The sequence below is a fragment of the Apteryx mantelli genome, chromosome 1, assembly GCF_036417845.1.
Source record: "Apteryx mantelli isolate bAptMan1 chromosome 1, bAptMan1.hap1, whole genome shotgun sequence".
Taxonomy (NCBI): domain Eukaryota; kingdom Metazoa; phylum Chordata; class Aves; order Apterygiformes; family Apterygidae; genus Apteryx; species Apteryx mantelli.
In genome coordinates this window covers 161366135-161387363 of record NC_089978.1, presented here as the reverse complement: position 1 = coordinate 161387363, position 21229 = coordinate 161366135, and the positions used below count along the sequence as shown (strand labels likewise).

Genomic DNA, 21229 nt, shown 5'->3' with positions numbered 1-21229 from the left:
TCCTGACTTTTTCTAGTTCTGTCCTAAATAGAAACCCAAGATCCTCCTTATCCTATGGCCCAGGATAAGTAAGGTTGCAGCTAGATGTTCATTGTGGAAACTCTGGTTTTATAGTTCTTCTAAGTTGCTTGTTTTACTGCTGAATATTTCTACTTACGCAGTATTCAGGAGGACAGAGTATTCTGAGAGCTCCTCATCCGTTTCAGTGCAAGATCACTCGTATCTGCACCAGTCACCTCTGGAAGGAATTTAAGACAACCTACTGACCCCGTGTCAGTGCTCCTTGTTCAGGTCAGGGCAAGCAGCTAAGGAAGTTATTTCGTGAAGTCTGCAGCCTGCAGTCATTCCAGCATCCCCTCCACCTAATGACTCTTTGCCTCACATCTGTAAATTTAACAGAATTATGGCCACAGAATGCCTGCAACAACTATAAATTTTCCTTCCATCATCCATGCTAGTAGTTACTGACTAGAACACCATTTACAGTCCTAACAGTTTAGTTCAGGCCTAAACCTTGGCATAAATATTAAATGAAACTGGATTTGCAGGCTCAAATCAGGAACTGTGATCCTGCCCCAGTTTAAGTTTCTCTGTCTCTGAATACTCAACCTAAAATTTGTAAAAAAAAAAAAAAAGTACTAGGAATCAAAGACCAAGAAAGAAAAGTAAATATCTTCCAAGGCAAAACGATATCGGACTTCTCTGGTGTAATCAAATGCAGAAACAGGTCAATTAGCACCCTAAGCCTTTATCTTGCAGGGAGTTACAGCTTGCACATTTTTTGCGATGAACTTCCATTCACAGAATGATTCTTGGCAAGCCAATGCACAGCCTTTGTGCAGAGCTGGAAAACACTTCTTGTTACTAATACTTTGTAGTGTCTTTGGCAAACCAAAACTACATGTTTAAGATCTTTGCACAGATGCTTGAGTAGAACTTTAAAGCATTATTTTCGTTTCACTGTATGTCTTCCACAGAAGTGATGTTTTTCTTTCATCCCACACAGATTTTTAATAAGGGCAAATATTAGCAGATACAGACATGAATACAGACTTTTTTAAAGTTAGCTTGAGATAGAAAGATACATATTGAAATGCAGGGAGGAAGAGTAATGCATCCAAGGGAATAACACACTGCTGAGAACTTTTCATGACATTGTTCTTAAAACAAACAAACAAACAAAAAAGCCTTCGGAAACTACTGCCATTACTACTGGTTGTCTAGCAGTTGTTTGCTCCTAGCCCAGATCTAAATCCATCATTGCTTTAATAAAAGCCTACCATGTAAGTCTCTCTGAATGGTGTTAACTATTGTGAAAGATAAGGGCAATAATCAGCTTACTTTGTTCACCATCTTGCGATGAAATTAAAGGCAGTTTTAAATAATCCTTGACAGAGTTCATCCTGACATCATAGCTACCGAGTATGTCTAGAGGGTGGGAGGATATTAGAAAGGGAGTGTTTAGAAAATTTGCAGCTTCCTTTCTGTCTGAAGCACAGGGAAGTGTTGGCACAGAACCAGTGGAGAGGATTTTTGTGCGTGTTTTTGTTTTTAGGATTCTCCAATTACTTACTCCGTCACATCGGACACTTGCTGTCACAACAATGCCCTGGGTGCCGAATCTGGGATCCAAGCGCCTCTTGGAAGCTGCCAGCAATTTGCAGACACCACACGATTGCAAGCCAGCTTCTACTAAGCCTGAAATAGTAAGCTCCAGTATGAATCTTGCCTTGAATCTTTAGGCAACTCTCAAAACACATTTTATGGAAGCCTTGCTTCCGATTGCAAAGGGCACAATGAAAAATATATCAGCGCAGGGGGCTCAAGAACTAAGGAAGGCAAAGCAATGACAGGAGGAATGTATGCTATGAACTAGTATATGAAGAACTTTGCATTGCTGTTGCCTGCATTGTACCTATTGAAGTTAAAAGAAAAAACATGCCTCAGTTCCTTCTTGTCATTAGGAATCACTTCCAGAATTGTAACCCATAGTTACAAAAATAAGATGCAGTGGCACGCCTTGGTCTTGCAGTGCACACAATACATGGATACCGTTACATAAAAATAAGTTAACTCCCTCTTAACACATCACTGAACAGCAGGGCTGGACTGACTGGTCTAGACCATAAATCGTCATACAATTGTGTAGGGAACTGGTAGCGCAGTTAGATGCCTATCAAACAATAGTCACTACGTAACCTGTCCAGAGTTAGGCTAAATGATGTAAAAAAGGGTACGATACTGGTGCAATCAAGGCACGTTTTTGAAACATCTACGTTTTTCTAAGGTATCATTTGTCTTATAGTCCATCCCAAAACAGACAGACGGGGAGCTATTTTGTAGGGTTTTTTTCGAGTTTCCACAATCAGACAAATACAGGATAGCAAGACATAACTACTCAGTTTCTGAAAAGGTTTTAAGCAGCACTGTGTGATGCTGGAAAATGTGAGGAATTTTTCAAAAGAAGATTTAAAGTTATTCCCACGTGGTATCTCCCTTCCACCCAGACGCAGCAGGTCTAGCACACATTCTTCCCCCCTTCTCCCCATGCAGAACACGTCGAGGGCCGGGGCGGGGAGCGGGGCCGGGCCGGGGGCCGGGCCGGCGGGGCGGGGAGCGGGGCGCTGCCGGGGCCGCCGCCCCCGCCCCCAGCGCGCCGCGGCAGGCTCGCCCGCTCCCGCTCCCGCTCCCGCTGCCTCTGCCGCTGCGCGCACCACGGCGGCGGCCTCCCGCCATGTCGGCCGCCAAGCACCGGGGCCCCAAGGGGGGCAGCCCGCCCGCCGCCGCCGCCGCCGCCGCCGCCGCTGAGCGGGGCGCGCAGCCCGGCGGCGCCGAGGAGGCGGCGCGGCGGCCGGCGGCGGCGGCGCAGGGCCGCGGCGGGCGCGGCGCGGCGGCCGGCGGCGGGGGCCGCTCGGGCGGCGGCGGCCCGCGGCGCGGCTGGGCGCTGCTGCTGGGCGCCGCGGTGGTGCTGGGCGCCGCGCTGCCCGCCGGCTGGTACGTGCGGCAGCTGCGGGAGGAGGTCGGGCGGAGCAGCCGCGAGAGGGAGGCCTCGGCGCGGCAGCGGGGCGAGCTGGCCGCCGCCCTGGACGCCGTGGTGCAGAAGGTAGCGCGGCGCCGTCGGGGCGGGGGGGGGGGGGTGCTGCATAGCCCCCCGCCGCCGTGCTTGCTTCAAGTCAGGGCATAGCCCGGCTTGTTGGGAAGCATAGCCAAAAGGCCGCTTTTACGATGCTGAAAGCGGCGCGGCGGGGCGGCTCGTTCCTGAACGTGAAGCGGTTTTATATAACACGCCCGGGTGGGTGGAAGTGCAGGACTTGCAGTCCTGTGAGCCTGCCACGCGTCTTTTCTTTCTTTCTTTCTTTTTTTTTTTTTTTAATATATTTTCCGCCATTGCAAGCAGCGCGAGAGGGAGCGCGGCGCGGGCAGGTGCGCGCCGTCGGACGTGGCAGGAACTAGCGCCGTCCCGGCCGGGCCCGCCCGCGGCTTCGGGCAGCGCCGGGATGCGCCGCGCGCCCCCGGCGGCAAAAGCCCGGCCCATGCCACCGAGCAGCGCGGAGGCAGCGCCAGAAACACCGAGTCGCGCTTGTGCCTGGCGGCGCCTTCCAAATTCCTGCCGCCCTCGCCGCCGGGGGAGCCGGACCCGAGCGCCCGTCGCAGCCCGGGCTCGCGGAAGGGCGGGGAAGTAGTCAGCAAAGAGCGTATGGCTCGAGCGAATGGAAAAAGCGCTTTTTCCTCCTACTTTTTTTCCCCTCCGGCCTTACTGGCCCCCGAGCTGGAGTTTCACAAATGGCAGTGTCTGTCCGGATAGGTCTCAGGGTGCCCAAAACTTAAGAAAATGTTGTGTGTGAGGGCACATGATCGCATTAAAATACAGTCGGACTTGTCTAGGGAGTAGGTAAATCGGTTTGAAAGCAGTATGTAAAGTTACAACTGTGTCAGATGAGAGAAGGGGAAAATCTTGCCTCAGCTCGACCGTGTTGTGCATTGTGAGCTGCCTCTGTGCAGCCGTACCGATTCCCCGCTCCCTGGGTATGACGAGTTTGGGCTGGGGCCGGGCGTTCTCAGACCGTGCACGGCATTGCCCGGAAGCGCGGCAGTCTGTACACGTGGAATTTGTAGGATCAGTGTCTTGGGGCTTCCTCTCTCTCTCAGCAAGGAGGAAAAGGAGCATTTGTATGCAGTGAAAAAAGGGTTGTAAAAATGCAGGACTATTTCTGAAGCTAATCTTAAATCCTGTTTGTTTTTTTTTTTAAACTCGGTGTTGTCTGGGTCACGCTTTGAACTAGCAAGGGTTGGGGTTTTTTTCCTAGTTTTTAAGGCCTTGTTACAAACTATAGGAAGGAAGAAATTGCAATGGCAGGGCGTACAGGACATAGAATTATAATATGTGAGTATTATATGTGAGGACTGAGATATATGAGCAGTATATAAACTCTTCCAAGCAGGAGTAGATATAGTTTGCTCCCTCCATCTCTGCATTCTTGCAGAAAAATCTTAGGTGTATGTTATGTGTTCAAGGGAAAGGTACAGAACATAAGTTTATGAAGAGCTGATTTCAAAGAGGACAGAAACTTTATCTGCCAGTGTATAGCAGAGGGCTGATGTTAGCCATTCGTGCAGCAATGCAAAAATAAAAGGCAGAGGAAAGCGATCACGCAGAGCTTCAGTACAACCCTCGAAAGCTTTGTTTGCTGTGTTCTTGTGCTGTCTTTCCAGAAGAACGTACTTGAGGAAGAGGAGACCTGATACTGCTTTACAAAAGCATAGGGTCCTGTTCAGTGCTTACGGAGGGGTGGGCAGTACAGGCTGCTACGTGGAGCTCCCTTTCGGCTTTCAGTGCACAGAGCCACCGTCAGGAGCGTTGTATAAGCTCATCTGCTTTACACATCAGCAGTAGGAGGAGAAAGGAAATGATGTGGAAATCTAGTCCTTGTAGTATAGCACACGTTTGAGAAGCCAAGGTTATTTGGTGTTAGAAGACGAGATAGTATGACTGCTTTGCGAAGACACAGTTGTTAGCTATGGAGGTATTTTTATGTCCCGTTTAGGATAGTAAACCTTTCAAGGGCTAAGGTTTCACAAGTTACCAGCCATGAGCAGCAAATGGGCAGACAGGCACATAGGTGCGCACACAAACCAACTTTGTAGTGAAGATGAGCTATTACTTTGGAGTTGTGGGTTTTTCCCCTCTCTTGCGAGGGATTTGTCTGGGGCCCTGGTGGTACTTGGGGGAGCTGAGCATATGTTAGGACAGATCAGATTAGAAGCTGGTCTAATTTGAGGACCTTGGTGCATTTTATTGTATCAGAGCTCTGTGGCTGGCTCCACCAGAAGCTAGAAGTATAGGGAACGGTCTTTAACTTACACCACGGGCATTGCCCAAATGCAGTGGAGGAGTAGGCGTCAAGTACTTCCACCGCGGTGTTTCTCCAACACTGTGCATACCCCTCTCTCCATATGTGAGGGGTGGGATCCCTCTCTGTCAGATTTACACCAGCAGAGACCTCCTGACACTCTAGAGAGTTCCCCTGGACATTTCTGGTGCCTTTTCTAATACTGACATACAAAGATAGGTTGATTGCAAATATAAATTTAGTGGTTTAGTTGGAATGTGTCAAGGAAAATAAATGATTTGTCGTAAGAGGGAGAGGCGAACTTTCTTGCGCAGTCCTTCTAGAGTCCTGAAGTCCATTTATAGGGATACAGAAAGAGCTCTCTATGTGGAAAAAAAATCAGAATGAATGACAATTACGAAGTAATGAAAGTAAGGTTGGTAAGTCAGTGTAATGGCTGTTGCCCTGCAGCAATTTGTATGCCAGTATTACCTGCTTCCCCTGCTCCCCCCCACCTTTTAATTCATTCTTAGCCTGGTATGTGAGATCTAGAGACTACAAGCTATGGGAAAAGTAAAGCTACAAACCTTTTTACAAAAAGCAGGGGGCAGGGGAAGGAAGTCATTTTTATGGGCATTCTGCAAACTTCAGGGATCTCTTGGAGCAAGGGAAAGTTTCATGACCAAACTACAATTCTTTCACAGCATAGACCTCCACTAAAATCAAGGAGGCTTTGACCAAGGATTTAATTCAGAAAAAATACATGTGAATAACTTAATTAGTAATTAGTAAGTCTGTTAGATCTTTTGAGATGAATTTCTAGGTTCAGAGGCTGACTGAAAGCTGCTGGAATCCTTTTCAGTTAAAGAGGAAAAAAATAAAAAAGACCTCTGTATAATTCTTTCTAAGGATATATAAAGTATGCTTCCTTCCATTTCCAAAATAAAACCACCCCTCCAGCTGTTTATCTAATCAGTAAACATGGCAGCCCATATGGCAGGACTGATTAATATACCCCTCAGACATAGAGAGGAGCGTGAAGCAACGCGACATGCATTACTCAGCACTTGCCCTTCTGCCAAAGCCTTGAGGTATTTTGTACGTGATGGATTCCTGTTGCAGCCAGTGGGCATTCTTACATTACTTTGCAATGTTTTTTAAAAAAAACAACCCCCCCCCCCCCACAAAAGACTTCTTGACAGTCGTGAGACTGATACGCTGCTTGGCCCCAGAATTAGGTAATGCACGCTTCCCCTTTGGTGTGCCTGTGTCTTAACTGTAGAGGTGAGAGTAGTTTAACTTGGTGGCCACTTAACCCTTGCCCTTTTCCCTATTGCTGTCAGTGAAGCCAGCAGTAAAGGTAACTTGTAGTTGGGATAGTAACAGCTTCCTGTGAGTTGGTCCCCTTAACAGCTGCTGCAACTTTCTTCTATGCCTGCATACACATACGTGCACCTATGCCCCTTTTCGCTAAGAGTGTGTATGTATAGGCATGTGTTTGAATAATGTGGTACTGTCTTTAGAACATTAAAGCCTTTCTATATTTTTATCTTAAAAAATAGCAAACAAGAAGATTGTCTCCAGAATTACACTGATGTCTAAGAGCAGCAAAATGTCACGATTACTACTTCTATTCACCAGCTATTCCTTAGCTCCCCTTTTTCCCTGTTTTTTCCCTGTTGTCCATCCTCAAGTGGTTTGAAACTTCTTTCATGTTCAGGTATTGGCCTAAGGTCTGATCACCTGTTAAAGCCTAATCCCAGTTTCTCCATACTTAGGCAAAATTCACACAGAAGCTGGTGCTGGATTTTTTTTGTTTATTTTTTTGCCCTAATTAAGGACTTGCAGCCCATAGAACCAACCCCAAGGAGTTGTAGAGGGAGGGATGGCTCAGAGGTCAGGGTGCAAACTCTGAAGACTTAGGTTTGATTTTCACTGCTACAGACTTTCTGGATAATCTATGGCAGGTCAGTGAGACCCAGGATCCTCAGCAGAAGGTGTGCATATATAGAGCTTTGAGGCTGAAGGTGCTGGGCTTTTTGTACTTCCTATAGATATAGGTCATAGGGTGGCCTCAGATAGGAAGCCTGAAAGACTGGAAGGTGGTGATCATTTCATATGATAACCAGGGCCATAAGGACCTTAAAAACAAAGGATAGGCATGTAGCTAAGGATGAAATTGTAAGTGTTAAAGATATGGATTTCTGTTTCAGGTGCGTTCCCTTCAAGCCACATTTGGAGAGTTTGAATCCATGATGAAAATCACTCAGCAGAAACAAGAAGTTACTGAGAAGGCTGTTAAGGAAGGGGAGAGCGAAATAAACCGTATCAGTGAAGTGCTTCAGAAGCTACAAAATGAAATCTTGAAAGATTTGTCTGATGGCATCCACATGGTAAAGGATGCAAGGGAACGAGACTTCACATCACTGGAAAACACTGTGGAAGAGAGACTAACAGAGTTAACCAAGTCAATAAATGATAACATCGCTATATTCACTGAAGTCCAGCAAAGGAGCCAAGATGAAATCAACAATATGAAAGCAAAGGTTGATTCTCTAGAAGAAGCAGATGTGTATAAGCATGAAATAAAGGTGCTGAAAGATGCTTTTGATGAGATGCAGACCTCCATGAAAACCAAAGAAAAGGACATAGAGGCCCTGAAAAGTACAATAGACTCCATGGAATCTGATGTGTATACTGAAGTGAAAGAGTTAGTCAACCTCAAACAAGAACATGAGAAATTCAAAGAGGCAGCAGACACTGAACACCTTTCGTTAAAAGCTTTACAAGAGAAAGTTCTTAGAGCTGAGGATTCTATTATGCAGCTCCCCAGTGACATTAAAAGACTTGATGAAGATTTACTGCAAATTAAAGCTGACCTCAACAAATGGGAAAAAAATGAACTCTTCAGAAAAGCATTAGAAACTTTTGAAAAGAACAGTGAAGGACTGGAGTCTCGTTTGAGACACACAGAAGAGAGCCTGGAGTCTCTAACTTCTGTTGCTGCTCAACATACTGAAAAGTTGCAATCTTTCCTTTCTAAGGAGGCAGAATATGAAGATAAGCTCAGTACCCTAGAACAAAGCATTACCGCTCTTCAGGGAATCTCAGATAAAGACGTAACTTCAATTACAGACGTTCTGAGAAATCTTGGTGAATCACAGACCTCACTGTACAATGATGTGGAGAACTTGAGACGAAGTATCAGTGACCTGCCATCCTCTGGTGCTCTTCAGGATGTCCAGAAACAAATTAGTACTTTGTTGGATCAAGGAAATCTTCAGACAGGTCAAGCACATTCTCAAGGCTATCTCGAAAAATTTTCTTCTGTTGAAGGCTCTGTAGATGAACTGAGATCTTCTGTCAGCCAGGTTGATTCTGATTTGAAAATGATAAGAACTGCAGTGGATAGTTTAGTCTCCTACTCGGTGAAAATTGAAAATAATGAGAACAACTTGGAGTCTGTGAAGAGTTCGATAGATGACTTGAGGAATGATCTGGAAAGATTGTTTGTGAAAGTAGAAAAAATACATGAGAAAGTTTAGGTAGCAGTGCTCCTTGTACAAATATTGGATTAAAGAGAATAGCTTTTGTATGCCCAGTTTTTTACTCTCTCTAAAAGCAATTTGATACCTCCAAAGAGAATAAGAATACTTTAATAATAGAGACAGTTCTGCTTATTTCCTTTATTTCTCTTTTGTGTAGTTTTTCGTTTTGTTTTATGAAAACATGAGTTTAGTTGGGGTTTGAGTTTCTAAGGGCTCATTTTCTCTAGAAAGTTGTGCCACTGTAACTATTGTGGTGTAGCTAAGGCACTACAGCCTCATTAGCATGGGCACATATTTAATGGTATGAAGGTGTTTCACACTATAACACTAGATATCCCACACAGGAGGGCTACGGCTGTTTTGGTATGAAAACCATACTGCTGTACACACTGAGGATTTGACTGGTGTGTTTGGATTAAGAAACAAGTGAACAAAACTACATCTCTAGCTAAAACTGTTATACTGGTAAACTTGAGTGTGGAGCAGGCCAGAAGTAACTCATCCGTTTCTGCAGTTTGGGACTCAGCCTTATGGTCAGTCTACCATGCATCAGCTGAGCTGTAGTACATTTTTGTGTGTCCTTAATCTGTGCCAAGGAGCTAACAGGCGTTAGCTGAACCCACCATAAGGGCAGCTTGAGGTAAGTGGCGTTGCTTGGGGCTGAGACTGTACGCGTGGACACTTACCACAGCCCAGCTGGCACATGGCGAGTTGCTAAGCAGTAGTAGCTTGTTTTACAGCTATTTTACAGTGGGAAGAAAGAAGCAAGTTGTGACTGTTGCACTCAAGAGCAAAGAAGAGCGGGGACAGAAAGAAGCGCTGCTTCACTCAGATGCTGAGAGGTGGTGCACTGCATGGCTGGAGAGATTTACTGATTGCGATCATAGGCTTCTTTCCCAGCATCTTTAGCTGCTGATGCAGAAGATCAGTGCTGAGAAGGGACATCTGAGCTGAAGGATGAGATTAGTTTCAAGAGAGTACAGTAACATTTTTGTCATATTTTTGGGCTGTTTACGTGATGAGGCTGTGTTTTTCCGGTAAAGTCCTAAACCCCCATCTGTGATACAGGACTTTCTGTAGAAACAATCACAAATTGGAAAGAGGAGAGAGAAGGACTGAAATCACAACTTTGGTGTTCCTCATACAGCAAGCATGCTAATAATAATAATACACACCAAAACACAAAAGGAGGAAAATCAGGATGAAATCAGCAGAATTGCTTCTAAGGCATATGCATTTCCAAGTTCTTCCATAGCTGGCAGTGACCTGAATTATTATTGTCACATTCAGGACTTCAGGCCTGATGCTTTATCACTGGTGTCACTGGGTGTCTGCCTGGGACACTGGGAGTAAAGGATCCCTCTACTGATTAGCTGAGAATGAGAAAAAGTGTCTGATAACTCCAGATGTTGATGTTCATTTAAAAACCACTTCCTTGTGGAGCTTTCTTAGTTTTCTGTCTTTTGGGGAAGGATTTCTAATATCCCTCCTTTTAAAGTTTTGTTTTGAATGTTATCCAAAGATTTGATACAGGTGTCTGTATGTGGATATCTTGGAAATAATGGCCACTGCTGGCTTGTAGAATGCATCATGACCACCTCAGCCTGGACTAGCCAGATCTTTGGCTGCATTAGAAAGGAATTCCTAGAAATAGCACCTCCAGTGCTGTTTCTTACCAGTGGTAAGTTTGTGGGAACAGCACCGGTAAAAAGAAGTTCCCTTAGCTAAATAAGATACTCAACTATACCCAGTGTTATTCCCACTGTAAACAGGAAAAAATTGCTGACATAATAGGAGGGACCCAGGCATTGAGATAACTTTGTTGTCACTGATTGAACTGCACTGTTCTTTGTTGACTTCTCAAGTTTTTGAATAATGTTGTTTAGGTTACTGTGAAAATGAACTGTATGGCTTATTTGCAGTATTTTTAATACATAATAAACATTTGGAACATTCTTAGCACCTTTTTTTTGATTGCTGCTTACTTAACATAGTGTTTTCCAGAATGCTCCCAGTGGGATACTGGAAATGGCTTGGGGGAAGTGTAAGAACTTTATACTCAGAGGGGACACAGCCCATTATTTGTTCTCAGCTTTCACAGGGGAACATAAAGGTAGTCTTATCTGTTGTGGCTATGAAGAAACTCTTGAAGACAGGAGATGAGCCTGATCAATGCAGCGCTGTTGACTAGAACACTCAGAAGCTGCCAGACTGTTCTGAGGTAGGATATGCATGATTTGTGCGATGAAAGCTAACTCAGGTGCCACCAACAAGGCTTTATCATGCTGTTTTTAACCACTTTCTCAATGCCCAAAACATGTAGAATGGAAATAATGTACTGAAAGGACCTACATAACCTTTCCAAAGCGGCTGCTCATTTTGGATCGCTTTGAAAACTGGATCGCGAGAGCCATAAACTGGCAGTATCTTCATGAAGGAAACCTGGCTTTCAAAAGTTTGGGAAAGGCTGACTTCATTCTGATTGCCCACACAGATGCACCCAAATTTACCCTACAAGTAGCTTTAGAATAGTGAGAGCCGAACGTTGTTTCTTCTGTACTGCTTACAGTGTTGAAAAAAGGAGCATGGGTATCATCATGCCCTGGTAGTACCTGAGGCCAAATTCTAGAGACAGGTAATACCTGTTATTAGACTACCTATCTATTGGGCAAAGCAGACAAGCACACAAGCCCTTCCATCTAGAAAAGACACAACATAATCTGGTGGCAGGGAGCTGACCATGAGCATGCAGTGGCTTTAAAAGGTAGTAGTCCCATGATGAGGGAACTCAAAGTCATTGTAAAGTCACTGGTGCAGCTAGGCCAAGCTAGATCTCAGAGATTAGATGAAAAATTACTAGCTACACTTCTAGTAATTAAAATCCTATGGCAAACTATTGAAATTATTTATTTCACTAAATAAGTAATAATAATTTTCCATAAATAATCACGTGGCTGGAGGTAGGGATCGCCTGCAAGGATCTCTTGGCAGGCTTGAGATTCAGCTTTTATATTTGGTTTGGCAGCCTCGTGGAACACAGATGCTTCCCAATTCACTAGTAAATGCTCACAGAGCACATCAAGACCTAGTACTGCTCTTCAACATTGTTATTACAGCTTCCAACAGAAGAAGTGGAGAAGGTCTCAAGTAAGTCATTGTCTGTTATCAGTGTTCTTTGACATTTGCAGTAATTCATCAATACATGCTGCTCCTGTATCAGCTTTCACCTGGAACTGTCCAATTGATTGTTAAGTGTTGATTGAGTCAGTTCATTAACATTTGTCTTCATTTTCAGCTCTCATCCTCTTATAAATGGAGAAACTATTAGACCAAGAAACTGTGGTCTTGATTATACTTGAAAGGGCTTGCCCAAATAACGACACTGGCAAACCTGATGGATGGAGATAAATCTCGTGCTGTTAAAGACACTTTTCCTGCAGGGTTAGACTGCTGTCTCAGGTGAAATAACCTGTAATAGTAAAAAGAATTTCTGTTGGCATAAATGTGTATGTTAGAGGATTAGTGATTTATTTTTTTCACCATGCTATTTAACATAACGGAGCCAGTAAAACTCTCTACTGTAAACAAAGCTGCAGAGAAATTAAACTACAGGGACAAAGGCATACTAATATGAGCAAACACCAGAATAGCCTAAAAAGCATGCAGCATGGTCTCTTCGCTCTGCCCAGCACTGCTAAGGATGGGCTGTGTCCAGTTTTGGGCACTTCAAGAAAGATGAACTGGAAAGGCTTTAGAAGAAGAAAAGAAAGGTGATCAGAAGTCAAACATGTTCTGTGAGAAAAGATTGAACAATTTGGCCCTTTTAGACTTGAAAAAAAAGAAAAATGGATTGAAGAGAAAAGAGGGAGGAAACAATAAACAATCTCCAAATACATAAAAGACTTTCAAAACATAAAGAACTCATTATGGAGAGGGTGAGATGTTATGGGCAGAAATGCAAGAAGTCAGTGGCAAGGATAGCATAATGGCACTAGAGAGGCTAGAGTCTTCATCGCTGCAAGCCTCTACGCGTATGTGGGGCAAACAGTTTTTAAGACACAAGTATAGCTGATGCAGCCTTGTGTGTGTGTGTGTGTGCCTGCCTGGACAAGGGCCTGCAAGGATCTTCCCAAACCTTAACTTCTACGAAGGGCTCTCACAGGTCAGGAGCAGGATCTGGCAGTCCTGATTCTCCATATCTTTCTCTTACCTTGTAGACCATGTCACTTCTGCTAGAGTCAAAGAATTTATCTGCCAAATTCAAAAAAACAAAAAAATGTGAAATTTTTGGAGCTAAGAGTGTTTGCTAGCCTAGATGTGTGCTGGGCATGTTAAATCCACTGGTATAGGAATAGCCTATTGCTTTTACCGCTTCAGCCGAGTGGGCACGCTACATCTGTGAAGAGCTCTTAGTGAGGCTACAGCCACAAATGCAAGGCGCAGTACCAGCATGGTCCAGCCATCCCTGCTCACCGGGAAAAGGCACTTGCTGCAGCACAGTTTTGCTGCAAGAGGGCTGCCCTGCACCAGGGGTCTGGTCGTGTCGGGTTTTCCAAGCCCTGGCCAGCGCGGGAGCGAAACCGGTCAAGCGGCCTGCCACCAAGCAGGAGCACCCAGTCCACGACCCTGCTGCCATCCCTGCCCACCACTTTGGGTCCAGCTGAGGCAACCTCCAGCCTCTCCAAACCCGGCGGTGGCTCCTGGGCTTGGTGTGCCCAATGGGGGCCAGCGGCCGCCGCACTCCGCCTCCGCTGCCTGCAAAACAACCATGTAAAAGCTAAAAGTCGCGTTTCAGCAGAAGCAGTGGCGATGGTCCCTGACCCATTTGTTGTGTCATGAAGTACTTAGTTTATGAATGTTTGGGCAGGGGGAAGTCGTGGTTGTTTTGTTTTTGTTTTTAATATCATCCAAATATAGTATTTAGCCGTGTGAGAGGCTAATCCCTGTTGCTCCTCAAAGTGCTCCTACACTGCTGTTACCCTGCCCTTCTGGCATACGTTTTAGTTGTCATCATTCTTGGCCAGCCATGAGCAGATATTCAGGGATATCAGCAATGGAGAGTCAGGATATTTACATATAGGTGTTTATCGACACTTATTTGTCAATCCTCGCATGAGATGGTCAAAGAACATGCAAAATGATTCCTTTTCCCAACCATCCCTTTGGTCTAACAGTGACCAAGGATACTCAAAGAGTAATTCTGCCTCAGACACCAAAGCAAAAAGTGTATTTTCTGCTTGCTCACACAGCAAACCCTCTCTAGGGTTTGCTTTCTAGAATCTCTTAGTATAAAACGTTTTGCAAGCTCCCAATATAATAAACCTTCTCAGGAGTCAAATCTTGCTCACACCTGAAAAGGAGAAAGCAGAAGTCTGTTTATAGGGACAGAGTTTGATGATTCCTATGTTTATAATGCAGATACTAAAACCCAGAGCTATTCAGAATCAGTAAAAAATGTATAATGCAGTGTCGCACTTGTAGCTTGCTAGACCTAAGACAGAGATCCCTGAACTCTGCTCTTTCTTGGTTTTGGAGTGCATGGAGCAGGTGATCCTTTGGTTGATATGGATATATAAATATTACATTTCAGAATCCCTCCCAACGTGATGCTATCTAGATGCTCAGCTTAGTGTTGAGGAACAAATCTTTTCTCAAGAGATTCTTATTTCACCATGAAATAAGCTAGAAATAAAAAATCAGAATTAAAAGCCAAAGAAACATTTTCTCATTTTACTACCTATCCCGTTTAGAAAAATTAGCTTAGATGAAATATTTATTACCCAATTAAATCCTGTACCCCACTCCGGTGTCCATCCACAATTCCAGAGGAAGAAGCTAGTTCGAATAAGGCCGGCTTTGTTCCACTCAGAAAGATTTTCCCTTGGCACTCTCTAGATGTAAATATGTCAAATTCCTGTGGATAATCCTTTCCTGTCAATACTGCTTAGGTTGGGGTTGGGATGGAGTCCTACAGTTATGAGTAAGGATGGAAAACATAACAAGCAAAGAAAGAATCAGGGTTACCTTGAAACTCTTCCAAAATTTCTTTTAGGGCTCTGACTTTCAAATGAAGTTCTGATAATGTTCCCCCCGCTTTTTCCCTTTTGACCAAACTCCCCTATAAATATATATGTGTTGGGAGATGCAGAATGTGATGTTTTAATATCATTCGTTTTACAGTAATAATTTGAAGCCACAAGGAAATTTGGGCTTCATATGTTAGGCAGCATACAGAGCCACACGTTTAGACAGATCACCACAAGAGACATTATCTAAACCAATTAGTTGACAGAGTTGCTATTGGCAGGTAAAAAGGAAATATTCCAGTGAGGAGAAATGTAATTTCTTCCCAGAATGTGTTTTGACTATTATTTCAGACTTTGACTAAAAAACCCTTCCAGCACCTTGGAAACTCAAAATTCTCTGCTAAAGGGAGTGTGACCCAACCTGCAAGGAGATCTGCTTGGGAGCCAGAGCCCCGGGAAGCACAAGAGGTTCCATCAGAGCTGGAATCTGGGAAGCCCCATTCGGGCTATCTCTGCAGCATGCTCAAAGTCTGTAAATGGAAAACAGTGAGATCTTAAAAGAAAATTTCCAACCAACTAACTAACTCCTTTATAGTTCCTACGTGTAGATGGGAAACTTAAAAGTTATGGAGAGACAAAGGTCCTGATCCAGATCCCACTGAAGTCAGTAGCTACACTCCCATTTCCTTTCCTGGTACAAAGTCAAGGCCAAAGCACTTTGTCCAAAGCCACACAGAAAGTGTGTAATATACCCAGGAATAATTTCCAGTACCTAAAGCTCCAAAAATCCTATCCTCTCCTTTGAGCCCATAAGAGCTGTTTACCAGAATATCTAATAGCTAGCAGATCTACCCATACTGAGCCTTTTGTTTCTAAAGTCCCCTTCTCAGGGTCTAGACACAGCAACATAAGAACATTGTCAAAGGGGGGAATACAGGACAAATATGCTATATGGTCTTGGGGAAGCAGACTGGGCCTCAGGGCATATTTACTAGGTATTTCTGCCCAAATGATTGCAAGTATTAACAATATAGACAGCCCAGTGCTTATCATTAGGCTCCAGAATAAATACCTAACTGAGGTTCAGCCTTCTCCATGTGATTGCTTCCAGCTGTCTGGAGGCCACACTACACTGGTACACGTTCAGCTGATGCTTTCATAGATCCCATCATGACCCGCAGAGCTGGAAACAAAAGGGACATTGACGGAGCTGAATGAAACTATTGTTATTCCTATGTTGTGTGTGCAATACCATTGCCCGGAGGTTCAACCTCTATTACAGCCGGCACTGGACGAGAAGACTTGCTTAGGCACCTGTCTGCTCTGGGCACCAAACAGCTCTCCCAAAGGCGTATTTGGTAGGATAAGTGTGGACTCCAAGCAGCCCATTTTGATCATTTTTGTCTCATTCCCATACCGTTTCTAACAGCATATATTCAAGTCTGAAGGTGGTACTGTTCTTAACAATTTCATTAACTATTGTACATTTTTAGGATGGTTTCTAAGACAGAGGAAAAATTCAGTTCTGTCTAATGTGTTCAACATTCAAAAATAAGATATGCAAGGAAAAGAAACAACTTCTCCATTCAGGAAGGAGATATTTGTATCTCTAAAAATAGCCCTATTAAGCCTTTGTGAACATGAGATGGATGGAGGGATAATTAACGCTTCCTAGAGTCTGAATCCTCAGAGATAATTAACAGAGGTGATGATAACTTCTTAGATCCATGAAAAATACCTCTGTACTTGAACATGTTCAGTGATCAAACTGCATTACAACATCCCAGAAGAATGTCAGGGCTTTTCTGTGACTGCAGGTTGGTGGCAGGATTGGAAAAAGCCCTGTACCTGCTCCCTAAGTTATTTCACTTTTAAAGCAGCAGCAGCTGTAGAGGCAGCAGGACGACTCCTAGGGGCCTCTTTTGCATCGGGGGCACTGCTAAACCAGGGGCAGGACATCTTAAAGTTTTTAGAGTGCCACACATTAACACATGCACACTTTTGAGTTATCCTGTAACAACATGGGGAAAATGTAACAGGAGAAAAATAATGTAGCTGCGGAGCTGTATGAAACAAGGGTGCAGGCAACGTTTGTCCCTTGTACCACTGTTCCCTCCCTCCATTGTAGAGTCACAGAAGAGGAGACAATCTCCCCAAAGCAGCTAATCAACCAAAAAGAGTAGTAGAGGACTGAAGATGAAGTGTGCTAAAGGGATGTGGCATACAACAAAGGGAGCTCATCCAGTCCAGGTGACTGGCAGCAGCCACTATACCCGTTACGTTTTATTAAGTTAACTTTTAGGTGTTTCTACAGTCTCCCCTGCCTGCCTTCCTTGGAATCGCACCTTTAATGGGATATGAGCCGAGGCCAAAGGACATTGATGGATCCCTCTCTGTTGATTTCCATAGTCACTGGATGAGTTACGTGTAGGAATGGGATGGGGGAGGGTGAAGAATTTGGTTACAGAGCAAAGTTTGCAAGGACCAAACAGAATGGATACCTCTGCTTTCCAGTCTCCTGCCTCACTACATATTTTCCAGTGTTTTGGGAGCTTTACCAGTTAGTAACTTCTCCCAGGGCAAAGAATCTTCTATTTCTTCTATCTGTTCTTTCAATATGGACAGGGAGCACTTACAATGTAGCTGGCAATAGGTAGTGGAATTGCAGTATTATTTGTTAAATATAACCCTCAAAATAGTGTTTGGTTCAGGTCATGTAAGAGGCATCAAGGACTTTAAGCATCACAGAGAAGTGCTTCAGAAGTGTTGGCAGCTCCATAAGGTGAGACAGAAATCACATTTGAACTTTCTGGAATCAGTGTATTTTCACCAGTCTGCAGAGATCACTGAGATTTCATTCATTTGTTCTTCCAGTTTCGGGGGGGGGGGGTGTCACTACCCGCATTTAATTGTGCTGTTGAAGCAGAAGCTCTGGGAATAGTTTTGGAAGAGGAGTATGCGTCGTTGAACCTGGTCCTGCACCTTGCAGTGTGCCTGCTGGCTGTCTACTGAACACAGCTGAGTAATGCAGGTCTTGCGCATGTGGAGGTCTGTCCCCAAACCACTAACCGTTGGAAAAAAACCTTAATCTATCCACGAGTCCTGTTATATTATCCTTTGTTCAGATCCTGATTTGTCTTTACTTCTGTTCACAAAGCTTTTCATTTTCCTTAGGTTTGCTGTTTCATATTTATGCTTTACCTCTAAAATTAATTCAGTAACAGAGCTGCTCTTTCAAATGTTTGCGTGGAGCTAAATTCCTGTATGTGAAAGTATCTCAACTATAAAAAAGCACATCTATTAAAAAGAGTTTTTGGAACACTGTTTTCCATTTTTTCAATTTCTCTCATGTCACCCTAACAAAAAGTCATCCTGCTCTCAGAGAGCAATGAAATAAATCCAAGTTACAATGTTCACTGCACAATCCAGTTTCAGGACTAGGTGTGCTTGCTTGTGTTGGCCAAAGAGAAGCAAGCTGAGAAAAGATGCATTGTAGTAGCTGAAGGTTAATGTTTGCACTTTTGTCTGAAGTATTAGAAGCCGTCAGGTGGTTTAATACAGCACTGATTTCAATGTTCCTTGGACCTAACCTGTGAGCCAAATTTTTCTCAGGATTATGGCTAAGGCTGGCTATCTGCACCTGATTCATGCAAAAAGCACTCAAAAAAGCAACAAGCAAATGCCTGTTGCCACGTTCTTTAGTGAATCCAGGCAACTTTAGTGCCATGGTCAGCAAAAGGGAAGGGAGTTTTGAAAAGTGTAACAACTATATATTTTGAGTGTGAGCGCAAGCTTGTGTTTGAGTCCAAACTGCCCTCATGCCTAAACCATTTGCAAAAAAGCCCATGCTCAGAGTGGTATTTGGGCAGAGGAGCCTGCACTCCCTCTGCTTTCTCCCCTCCCCGTCTGCATCCAGAAAGCAGAAGCAGCACTTGACTACTGGTTTACACAGGCAAAGAGGGCTTGGGGGCTCGGCTAACAGCTCTCTGTCCCACCAGCACAGTCAAAACTTCCAGCCCAATGCAACATGCTTATGTCCCTCCAAAGTTTGCACTGAGTAAAGATAAGCACACCTCAAAGTGCTTTGTTAATACCGCAGGGATGGCCTCGGCCCAGGGACTTGCTTTGAAAGAGTTCTCCACTGCAAATGAAAACCTCGAGTCAATAGGTGACTTATTAGTCCCTCTTCAATGATGCTTTTGTTTTAATAGGGCTTCAGTTACCCTCTGCTGCCTGGAATTTTTCATTTATGCTGGAGAAGTATTGCTCTTTGACTTGAAAAATGACTTCCAGGGAGCAATAAATGCTGCAGGGCTCAGCCTGTGGCTTTGGGCATGACAGCTCACCACTGATCACTTTGCCACAGGATCCTTGCCATTCTCTCCATGTTTGCTTTTTCTTGCCATATGTTTTACACATATGTTTGTAATTAGCTTTTTTTCTTTTTTCTTTCTTTTTTTTTCTAATGTTGGCTTGTTCCATCTCCCTCCGTTCCAGCCTGTTAGTTACATGTTTCTCCCTATTTAGGTCATGGGCATTCCTCACCAATGCACCCACTGAAAAGGTTTTTGCTGCAGGAGAACCCCTTTTTCCTACATTGTTCCCAGTAAAGTAAGTTTTAGCGAGTCCTTGCAGTTAAGGAAAATTTCCTTTGGAGAAAAATCCTAAGTACAGCAAAGGACTCAGGACCACCAAATATCCTGTTTTTTCAATAATAATGGCAACATTTAGAGTGTGGCTGAAATATTTTTGTATGTTTTGATCTTAGTCCTTGTATGCACATTTCTGATAAAGAAATTTATCAGAATTGGCTGTACTTTTGAGCCTCCTTTTCCTCAGGGAAAACAGCTGGGTGCTTTGGCAGTTCTCTGTGCAGATTCTACAGGTAAGTTTATTCTAAACAAGTATTTTCTTTAATATCAGTCCTCTCTACTTTGTATTAACTGTTGGTTAATTAACTGTTTATTAACTGTAGGGTCTGTCTCTTCTTTCCCCACCTTCTCCTGTTCCTTTCAGTTGAAGTATTTGTTACAGACAAATATTTTATTTCAAATCAGTTCAACTCAATTTACTGTTTTCAAGGACAAAAATAAACCTCTTTAAAGCAGGTTTGTTATCTACCAAAGAAACTCTTGCATACCTGCAAACAAGAGGAAAATGTACTTTCTTACGGTGATCTAAAGATGTTAAATGTCTAAATTTGAGTAAATAGTTACGTGGGAGACCTTCCCAGAGCATCTGGGTGCAGCAGGATGTAGAGCTTCAACTTCAAGGGTGCACATTCCTGCTTGTGCATTGGTCCTGCAGCAGAGAGCAGAAGAAGCCTGCAGGGTCCTTGGGATGAGATGTAATGGTAAAGCCCTTCATTCTGCACCTTGGTTTGTTGAGACATTAGAGTCCTTTCCCATCACTCTGGCAGTGTAGATGTACTTTAAAGTCAAAAGGATCCCGTAATCAGTCAAGATCTCAGATTACTTAAGATCTTGTGGAGAACAGGCCTGGGAATGCCCATCTCTGGGCTAAACAACATGTTGATTAACTGCCTCTAAATCTCTTAGTATTCTCCAACTGGAACAGAGTTGCCCATTTGCTGCCCTAAGTGCTGCTTAGGGAGGCAGGGTGCTGTTGACCAGGTTTTCTGTGGCGGAAGAAGAGATCGCATGCGTAATTCACACACCATTTGCTAAAGCGTGCATGGATCTCCGAAGCAGAACACTGACCGCTTTTTATAAATATAGCCCAATTACAAACATGTACAGATTTTCCCAAATACAGGGATGTATTGCAATTATCTTGCTAGTTGGTTTGCCTGCACAGACTTGGACAGACCGCCAGCAGTCTGCTTGATAATATCTTCAGGCCATGTCAAAACTCTCCTTGTATTTCCTTACACCCTTGCATAGGCTAATGGGGGTTGTGCCTAGGGGATTCGTCTATAGCTTCCAACGCAGCTACTGCAATAGCAATACGAAGCACTTACTTGGCCCTGGGGGAGTCGCAGCGCGTCCTGCTTCATGCAAGATTTGGAATCCAGCGTTGTGCTGGGATTTGCCCAAAGGCGGCGAGGAAAAGCAAGGTTGCCAAGGCTTGCTGCAATTCTGATGGGATCCAGTCCCACTTCCCCTGGGCAGCTTGGAAAATTCCACTCTTGGCTCCACATCTTGCTGTTTGCCTAGTGTGCAAATCCCCATGCTTTAGCTTGGCTAGCACCGGTCCCTCAGAGGCAATTTGTCTTTGGCTGTCTTAAAGAGCCTCAATTTAGTAGATGTGCCCAAAGAACAGACACAGGAAGCACATCTGAGTAAAGTAGGAAATCAAGAGAAAA

At 44.1% G+C, this 21229-nt stretch overlaps 1 protein-coding gene across 1 annotated transcript; it reads left to right on the top strand.

Moving 5' to 3' along the window:
• The first annotated feature begins 2719 nt into the window (after nt 1-2719).
• CKAP4 (cytoskeleton associated protein 4) lies at nt 2720-10837 on the top strand. Its single transcript, XM_067308697.1, has 2 exons — nt 2720-3103; nt 7544-10837. The coding sequence occupies exons 1-2, from the start codon at nt 2735-2737 to the stop codon at nt 8873-8875; spliced, it is 1701 nt and encodes a 566-aa protein (XP_067164798.1). The 5' UTR covers nt 2720-2734; the 3' UTR covers nt 8876-10837.
• Nucleotides 10838-21229: the final 10392 nt, after the last annotated feature.